The sequence below is a fragment of the Lycium barbarum genome, chromosome 7 (genome assembly GCF_019175385.1).
Source record: "Lycium barbarum isolate Lr01 chromosome 7, ASM1917538v2, whole genome shotgun sequence".
NCBI classification, from domain to species: Eukaryota; Viridiplantae; Streptophyta; class Magnoliopsida; order Solanales; family Solanaceae; genus Lycium; species Lycium barbarum.
Window position 1 is genome coordinate 110,284,209 of NC_083343.1, and position 8,562 is coordinate 110,292,770.

General features: G+C 34.7%; 1 protein-coding gene across 4 annotated transcripts; it reads right to left on the reverse strand.

Moving 5' to 3' along the window:
• Nucleotides 1-854: 854 nt before the first annotated feature.
• LOC132603774 (vacuolar cation/proton exchanger 2-like) lies at nucleotides 855-7,902 on the reverse strand. Of its 4 annotated transcripts, XR_009568512.1 has the most exons (15): nucleotides 7,749-7,902; nucleotides 7,563-7,598; nucleotides 7,420-7,461; nucleotides 6,338-6,642; nucleotides 5,751-5,818; nucleotides 5,632-5,660; nucleotides 4,715-4,911; nucleotides 4,373-4,585; nucleotides 3,975-4,109; nucleotides 3,569-3,685; nucleotides 3,442-3,495; nucleotides 2,891-3,007; nucleotides 2,644-2,737; nucleotides 1,251-1,430; nucleotides 855-1,161 (listed from the first exon to the last, which is right to left on the reverse strand). XR_009568512.1 is itself a non-coding variant. In XM_060316988.1 (14 exons), exons 4-14 carry the CDS (start codon nucleotides 6,605-6,607, stop codon nucleotides 1,420-1,422), a joined length of 1,305 nt encoding a protein of 434 aa, XP_060172971.1. In that variant the 5' UTR covers nucleotides 6,608-6,642; nucleotides 7,420-7,461; nucleotides 7,563-7,598; nucleotides 7,749-7,902; the 3' UTR covers nucleotides 855-1,419. The 4 variants fall into 4 exon arrangements, 3 of the variants coding, with proteins under 3 accessions (XP_060172971.1, XP_060172973.1, XP_060172972.1); XM_060316988.1 differs by having other exon boundaries at nucleotides 855-1,430; XM_060316990.1 differs by lacking the exon at nucleotides 7,563-7,598 and having other exon boundaries at nucleotides 855-1,430; nucleotides 7,749-7,898.
• Nucleotides 7,903-8,562: the final 660 nt, after the last annotated feature.

Consider the following 8,562-nt stretch of genomic DNA (forward strand, 5'->3'; position numbering starts at 1 on the left):
TGAACTTAGAATTTTGAATGCCAATAAATTTTATATCTCGTGGATGTTAGTAACTCAAATAAAGTCCAAATCAAAACCAACTCAACACTAATGCTAACAAAAGAAATTCAATTCTAACACTAGGAATGACAGTAATGTTGGATATCTATTCTTTAATTTTGCATAATTGGTTTAGAGCGTAAAAATACATAGCTTAATTTTTTTCTTTGTCATGTAATTAATACTTATTAGCCGTACTTATTTTAGCATAACTTTAGATTAAAGTCATTTTCTTTATGGCTTATTAATTAGCATACTAACCGATTTTATTATCTTTTTTGTGAAATATTTTAATACGATGTCATCACCATCTCACATTTTATATTATTTTCTTAAGAAACACCTTAGTTATATAGTTGTATCTTACTTGGACTAAAAAAATATTTGAAGTAAAAGTCATATGTTTTGTATGAAGACTTTTTCGGAAAAAGACCCGAAAAAACCGAATAACCCGAGAAAACCCGAAGTTGAAAAACCCAAATTTTATTGATTTGGTTTGACTTATAAATTTAAAAACCCAACACATTTGATTTGATTTGGTATTTAAAAAATCCGAACCAACTCGGACCATGTACACCCCTAATTGTCTGTCTTTAATATATCACTAAACACCCTCGCGCCCTTTCCTTCACCTTGTACAGTTTTCATGTCACCTACTTTTATGCCATATCAAATGTCCAAAATAATTCCAAAAACTCAGAGGTAAAATAATTCCATATCAATTGAACCATAGGTCCTATGACCAAATAAACGTTTTGGCAAAATACAATGTCACACAAAATAGTCAATGTTAAGTTTCAACTAAGAAAAAATTATAGCCGACGCCTCGTCTCCAAATCATACTATTCAAAAGACTGAATAACTCGGTAACAAACATGCCCTGCTACAATACATTAATACTGTGTAAAAACAATTTCTAAGGATCCATTACAAATATTACACCTTGATCCTAATCAGAGGATCACTATGGAAATATAGGGATAAGCTACAACAATTTATATCTCCTAAATCTTACATTTGGAATGCTAGTCCAAAGGCAAAAGAAAAGAAAATTTGTTTACAGTCCCCCACCCTTCTACAATTTTTCTCCAGGTGCAAGACAGGATAATCAGCTTTAGTATACTGCAGGGAAGAAAAAGAAATTGTTTGTTTGCTAAAGAAAATGATACAACATGGATAAACGTTGAAGAAGAAGTCATCGGTTCACCAACCGTGGAGTGTTCCACAATAAGAACCCATCTACCACATCACCACCACACCTTTCACTCTAGATTTAGCCAACACTTCGAGTGCAGCTTGTTAGGCTCATCGCTTTTGATTCATTGCCAGTAGTCGAAGAGTTCATTTGCTGAGGCATGAGCATCACGACTGAGCGCATACCTATTCTCCTTCTGCACCGTGCCATGGCAAGAAAGTTAGGCCAATTTTTGTGACTTCAAATTTGAGTTTTTCTTCTCTCTTTTTTTTTTTTTTTTGGTTTTTGGGGGTGGGGTGGGTTGGGGGGACAAGCAGGATATTTTACTCATCACAACCTCAATTCAGCAGTTACTATTTGAAAGCTCTAACCAAAGCCTGTATATGAATCTAGAGGAAGAGGGCTTGTGGTAGGAGATCTTGCCAACCAAATAAAACTCATCGAAGGACTGTATAAGGCTTATTTTGGCAACAAAAAGTGGTGAGCTTGCATATATGTTGTTTGATGGAATATATTGCCGAGACCTAGTAGTTTTTCTACCCTAACAAAAAGAGCACAGCAGATTTTAAAAATTATAACGTTCTATCCCAAAATGAAAATAATCCTAACTGATCAACAAGTTAAATTGGTGGTAGATAAAACCAACTCTTCTTTGTATCAAAATGGTTATGATGACACAAGTACATTAAAGTATGAGGCATCTAAACGCATTCAAACAATGTAGTAGCAAAAGGCATGAAGATTGATGATATGCTATGGCGTGGAACAAACAGTGGAAAACAGCCCTGTATGGGCTCATCCCAGGTACCAAATCTGTTAAATATTTAGGCAATTCATTCTGGCTACGAAACTGAAACGTTGATTCTATTAACCAGAATTGAAAAAAGACTGGGAGGAGCGGAGAGATAGATAACAGAACAAAACTATTATATTGATCAAGAAATTAGAAAAAAGAAATACGTTGGAATTGCTGAGAAAATGGAGAAATAAGGAATAGTCACAGTAGGAAGGATGGAGCAAAGTTTGTGAGCAAATCTTTGAAGTTGATACTAACTGAGTAACAAGAGGAAGAAGATAAAGATGGAGGTTAGTTGGGAATGGTTACCGACTTATTACAGTTAGTGTATGAAACTTTTGTTGGATAGGGTTGTCTCGGATGGTGGCAAGAAAGCACTTGGAGGAGCAGATTCAAACGAGAAAGACACAGAGACCTTGAAGAGATGGAAACTATGGAGATGGGCTTGTTTTATTCTATTTGTATGTTTGGTGAAAAACACCATACCGCATTATGTAGGTAGCAGAATTACCACCAACTTGGTGTACGTAAAAAAAAAATAAAAAAAATACTGTCTTGTTTAAAATTGAAAAAAAAATATGCTCAGACTTGAGGGAAAGAATGTAGAACTAACCTTTGGATGGATCAACATGTACAAAGAAACTTGCAGCAACAATGAGATAGCATAGGATAAGCATCAACCCCTTAAAATAGTTTGATGTTCCTTCCTGCATTGTATAAAGTAACAATCATAGTTAGTAGCAAGCCTTTCATGGCTGACTAGTCTAGTGTAGGGAGTAGGCTGAACAACATCATTTATTTTATTCAATTTTCTGATTTTCAAAGGGAGGATGTGACAGAAGGGAAGTTAGAAGACAAACCTGCAGCATAAATGCCACAACTAGCACTGTGATAAAGAGTGTAGCAGTCTCAAACAATTGAAAGTTCAAGTCCATTGGTTTTCCCATGAACCAACCAACAACAACACAAAATGGAATCTGCATTATCAAAAGCATGAGATCTACTAATAAGCAACTTGATTTATGAGCTCTATTATAAATATTTAACAAATAGCACCCAGAAGGTGCAAGCAAAAGTATTTACAGATTAATAGCACAAGTATGTAAAATAAAAGTAGACGGTTCATCTTGATTTTCTGAATAGAGCTTTCTGTGTCTTTCAAACACCTCCCTTTCTTTCCTTCCAGATGGACCACCAAGCTTTATTATAAATTTTGAATAACTAAAAACTGACTGCACCAAATATACACCAACCAAAAAAGAGAAACTAAACAAAGAAATAATAAATATCCAGTATGCTCTTAGGACCGCCTGTATGAATTTAAATAAATAATAAAACCTAAGTTTCTTTGTTATCGGATAATTTCTAAAGCTAGTTCAGATGATTACTGCATCACACTTTAGGGTCTTACCACAAACATTGATATCTGAGTAGAGGACCCAATCGCAACTCCAAGTGTAATGTCCTGCAAACAATACCCCCTAAGTAACCTATTCCGGAGCAAATGAGATAGTGAGTATAGTTTTACAAGAACTCACAAGCTTATCTTTCATTGCAAACATGATTGCACTTGCATGTTCTGCAGCATTTCCTACAAGTGGAAGCAAGATGACACTAATAAAGGACACAGGCATGTTCATTGAGTCAGATGCTCCCTGAAATCATGATAGCAACACGAGCAAATTAGGATGAAGAACATACAGCAAATCAAAGTCAAAAGAACTCAAACAAAGTTTTACATAGCTTTTGATAATTAATTACCACAAAGGGAGAAAATATAAGGAGAAGGAAAGCTATGACAGTAAATATCTCAAGGTAAAAAATCGTTAGGCTATCACACGGGTATTAGCATCTAACTTCCAGAAAATGCTAGCCTTTCCAATACACCGGTTAAAAGGGCCTAAACCAAGATTTTTAATAAAAGAAAAGAAAAAGCAACGTCACCTGTATGGCATCCACGAGATACCCAGATAGCACAGATATCCATACTGTCAAAATAGCAAGCCACCCTATAGCTTCCAATTTTGTTATCTCAGGAGCCTCTTCTTCATAAGAATCTTCAGCATTATTTTCTCTATCCTGTTCAGATATAAGAGAATAATTAGATCAAACTAATACATCCTGCTGCAACACAAGTTGGTGTGAAAGTCAGATATCATGGCACGCGTTTATCTGTAATAATGAAATCTTCTGCAAACCTAACTCCTCCATAACAGGCATCTGATTACTATATAGGAAAGCATAGTGTCAATGGCTATTGCTGCAGACGGCCTCGGAGAAATACAAGCTGAATAATAGAGGAAACAAACTAACAACCTATTCCAAGATTTTCAGCAATTTACCTCTTCGATAGAGCTATATAGATTTGGTTGACTCTTGAGCTGAAAATATAGGTAACTTGCATATGCTACCAGCATTATGCAACTGCTAAATCTTGAAAGAGCCAGCTCTGACTTCCCAAAATGCACTTCTGTGTGGGTGAAATGAAGCACGGCCGGAAATAATATGCCCATGACTGCCATCAATAACAATCCTGAGTTCACAAGGGCAGTCGCCTGCAATTTAATGATTTTCATTAGCAGTAGCATATAACATTATAGAGAGCAAATTGGAGCTGAGATAATACGAAATTACACTCTTCATTGCAAATTTCGTGAGGACATGATTGATCAGAAGATAATGACCTTACTAAAAACCTGGACTTTCTGGTGATGAACAATCCCGCCACAGAAGAAGGCACATCCAAGCACCAAGAGCATATTTGATAAAATGGAACCCAGCAAGGATTGTTTAACAACCCTCATCATCCCATTATTCAACGCATATAATGAGATTATCATTTCAGTCGCATTGCCAAACGTAGCATTTAGAAGGCCCCCAACTATACATCAGAAAACAGGAAAAGTCATTCTGATAATCAAAAGAAAGTGTCGTGAGGGGAGGGGGAAATATGTGTCACAAAAGATATCTCTCCAAGTGAATGCAAGTGTTTGCACACTTCCAGCAAATGGCGATGAGAAGAACAGAAGTACAGGAAGAGCATAAACCATTTAAATAGGGAACAAGAAAATCCTATCGAGTGACTAGAGTCAAGGAGGATAATATCCACAAATTTATTTCAAGGGGTTTCAATTTCCTGATGACTCAATTTCTCTGTAAAAAGGAAACGTCAACTCACTTTTTCAAGTTATTCTATGACTGAATTCACATTCAACTTAAACACTAAAAAGCAAGAACTTTGAGAAGCTCAACCTAATTGTTTTTAGGTTTTTGATAACCATGATGTCCGGGACAGTTTGTGTACCATCAACTAACTCCACAGGTACCTGCTACCTCCCACCGGCACAGTTACCATGTAACTCTGTCCACCAAGGTTTGTAAGATGGGAAGAAATCATATAGTGCTTTTGTCCCTGCTGGGATTTGAACCTGTGACCTCATGGTTCTCAACCCACTTCATTGACCACAAGGCCACACCCTTGGGTGCCTCAACTTAATTCTCTCAGTATGTAATTCCAACGGGAGAAGTTCAAAACTTATATTCCTCAAAAATATAAACAAAGATCAAGAAAATGGCAAAACTACCAAAAGAAAATGGGTACCTGTAGGCCCCGTATAGAATGCAAGCTGCCTGTATCATGACAATGAAAGAAGTCAATGAGCATGTAACATAACATTAGTAGAAGAGGATAACTGAATAACTTGAAGAGCATAAGCATACTCAGTTGCATAACCCAAACGCTCAGCTAAGGGTGTAATGCCCACCAAACTGAAGAAAAAGACCCATTCCTGAAATATCAAGATGAACCCCATAAATAAGGTTAAAAAAAAAGGTTCAATTGGAGGGTGTGTTTGGTATGGAAGAATTTCCAACTTTCCCATGTTCGGTAGGTCAAAAATTTTGGGAAACATTTTCTCTAGGAAAACAAATTCCTTAAAAATGAGGAAAATGACTTCCCTAATGAAAGCAGGGAAAACAAGTTCCACAAGTGACATTTCAAATTGATTGTATCCTCCCCATCCTCCAACACACCTCACTTCACCCCCCATCCCCACCACCCCACACTCCTACCCCCACCCCGCCTCCCATAGTATTTGTCTAGATTATATACAAATGCTTTTATAATAATAACTTTTGCTTACGTACCAAAACAAGAAAATAAGTAAGAAATCCACTTATTTTCGTGGAGAACATTTTCCTTCATACCAAACACACCCAAAATGGAAACCAACATGGCTATATTTCAACATGTCCTTCTTGCCAAAGCTAAAAACAGAGATATATGGGAATAGCTTGAAACTCCTTACATGTTTTTTAGTAAGATAGTGCAGCAGTATCGCCAGTGGTCCAAAAGGAAGCAAAACATTGATCTTTGCTCTGAGTATCACAATGTATATACTCCTGAAAGTGCTGATCTGATGCATCTTCCTCAAGACTCTCGACGAGTAAAAACTTCTAGGCAACGCCCTATGAGCTGCCTCAAAATGCATACTCTCTATCTTGTTTGTAGCATGAGATGAGCTAAAGGGGGTCTCTTCATCACATTCAATGTCTACTTTTTCCCCTATAGATCCCATCTCAACACTTACAAAAAAGAGCCAACTGTATGTAGCTGATAACATGATAATGTTGGGTCAATTTTCAGGCCAACAGATAAATCCAAAGTTTATTTCTCAGATGGTCACTCAACTAATAATTATTATCTCGTAAAGTCACTTTCTTTGTTAAAGGAAATTGAAATCAAGAAGAAAGGTGACTTTTTGAGATAATAACTATTAGTTGAATGATCATTTGATAACATGATAATGTTGTGCTAAAGTTCAGGCCAACAGATAAATCCAGAGTAGAGTTGATTTCTCATATGGTCACTCAACTAATAGTTATTATCTCATAAAGTCACTTTCTCTGTTAAAGGAAATTGAAATAAAAAAGAAAGGTGACTTTATGAAATAATAACTATTAATTGAATGATCATCTGAGAAAGAAATCCAGATTTCTCAGATGATCACTCAACTAAGTAGTTATTATCTCAGAAAGTCACTTTCTTTGTTAAAGTAAATTAAAATCACGAAGAAAGGTAACTTTATGAGATAATAGCTATTAGTTGAATGACCGTATGAGAAATCAACCCGATAAATTGATCATTTCACTAACATTACATCAATGAATCAATGGCAAAACCGGAGTTGATTTCTCGGATGGTCACTCAACTAAAACTTATTTTCACATAAAGTCACTTTCTTTGTTAAAGGAAATTGAAATCAAGAAGAAATGCGACTTTCTGAAATAATAAATGTTAGTTGAGTGTCCATCTGAGAAATCAAATCTCGTCAACAGATAAATCCGTAACTTACTAGTATTAAATAGTGAATCATTTAACTAACATTACCTCAATCAATCAATGGAAGATGCTCACACACATAAGTGAAACCTAATTCAGAAAAAAGAAAAACAAAAGAATTTGAGAAACCCATATAAAATATCTCACAAAATTTTAAAAAGAAGAAGAAAATTGCAGTTAATTGTAATTACCACAGTAAATAACGAGTCACCCAATCAAATCCTCAACTGATTTGAACAGCAAAAGGTCAGTATATTAAAGAAACTTGAATCAAAGTTAACATCAAATTAGAAGAAAAATGAAACAAATATATATATATATATATATATATATATAAAGATATTATGTTTTGTTATGTACAAAAGAGAAATAAATACATAGAAAAATCCGTCATTGAAGCGTGAAAAGGCCGGCGACAGGGAGGAAGAAGAAAGTTCTGCGAAGTAGCGCCTAAGTTCATTTTTTAATTTGCTTTACTTTACTTTATTCTAACTATTTAGAAGAGCCGGTTCCGGTTGGGCTCCTTTTTGGTCGTCCAACCGGCTCCTTTTTCATCGTCATTTCCAAGTTAAAAGAAAAAAATTATTATGAGACCCATATATATTAAAAAACAACAACTAATATTATAAAAAAAAAAAATTGGGTTCCATATTAAACACCAGCCAGTATTTAAAAAAAAAAAAAAAAAAAAGTGGAACCACCACATTCAAACTCACAGGAAAAAAAACGTGGACTCCATATTAACAAAATCAAGCAATATTAAAAAAAAAAAAAAAGTGAATCGCATATTAAAAAAACAAACAATGTTAAAAAAAAAGTGCTTAGAAAATCAAACAATTAAATCAATAATGATGGATTCATTGTCACATGCCTATCAACCCATTAATGGGAGCAAATGAAATTATTGTAGAGCAACATACTTAAAATACTTATATATATTAAAATAAGATAGAATTTAATTACTTTTTCATTTTTTCCTTACTCTAATAAATGTGAAAAGAGATTAATGTCATAAAAGAAAAAATATTATTAAATGGAGATCAAATAATTAATAAGGTAAATTAGTGAAATTATAACCGTGCAAAAGAAAACATGACAAGTAAAATGAGTTAAACAAAAAAAAAAAAAAGTGAAACTCACCATCTCCAAACTCACGGGAAAAAAAAGTGGACCCCATATTAACAAAATCAA

What these genes read in the sequence shown, in the direction of transcription:
- LOC132603774 (XM_060316988.1), bottom strand. Translation starts at nt 6,607, where the DNA reads ATGGGATCTATAGGGGAAAAAGTAGACATTGAATGTGATGAAGAGACC. An exon ending in CGTTTGGGTTATGCAACTGA is followed by an intron (nt 5,661 to 5,750) that starts GTATGCTTATGC and finishes GTCATGATACAG; the next exon opens with GCAGCTTGCATTCTATACGG. An exon ending in ATCTCGTGGATGCCATACAG is followed by an intron (nt 3,686 to 3,974) that starts GTGACGTTGCTT and finishes TCATGATTTCAG; the next exon opens with GGAGCATCTGACTCAATGAA.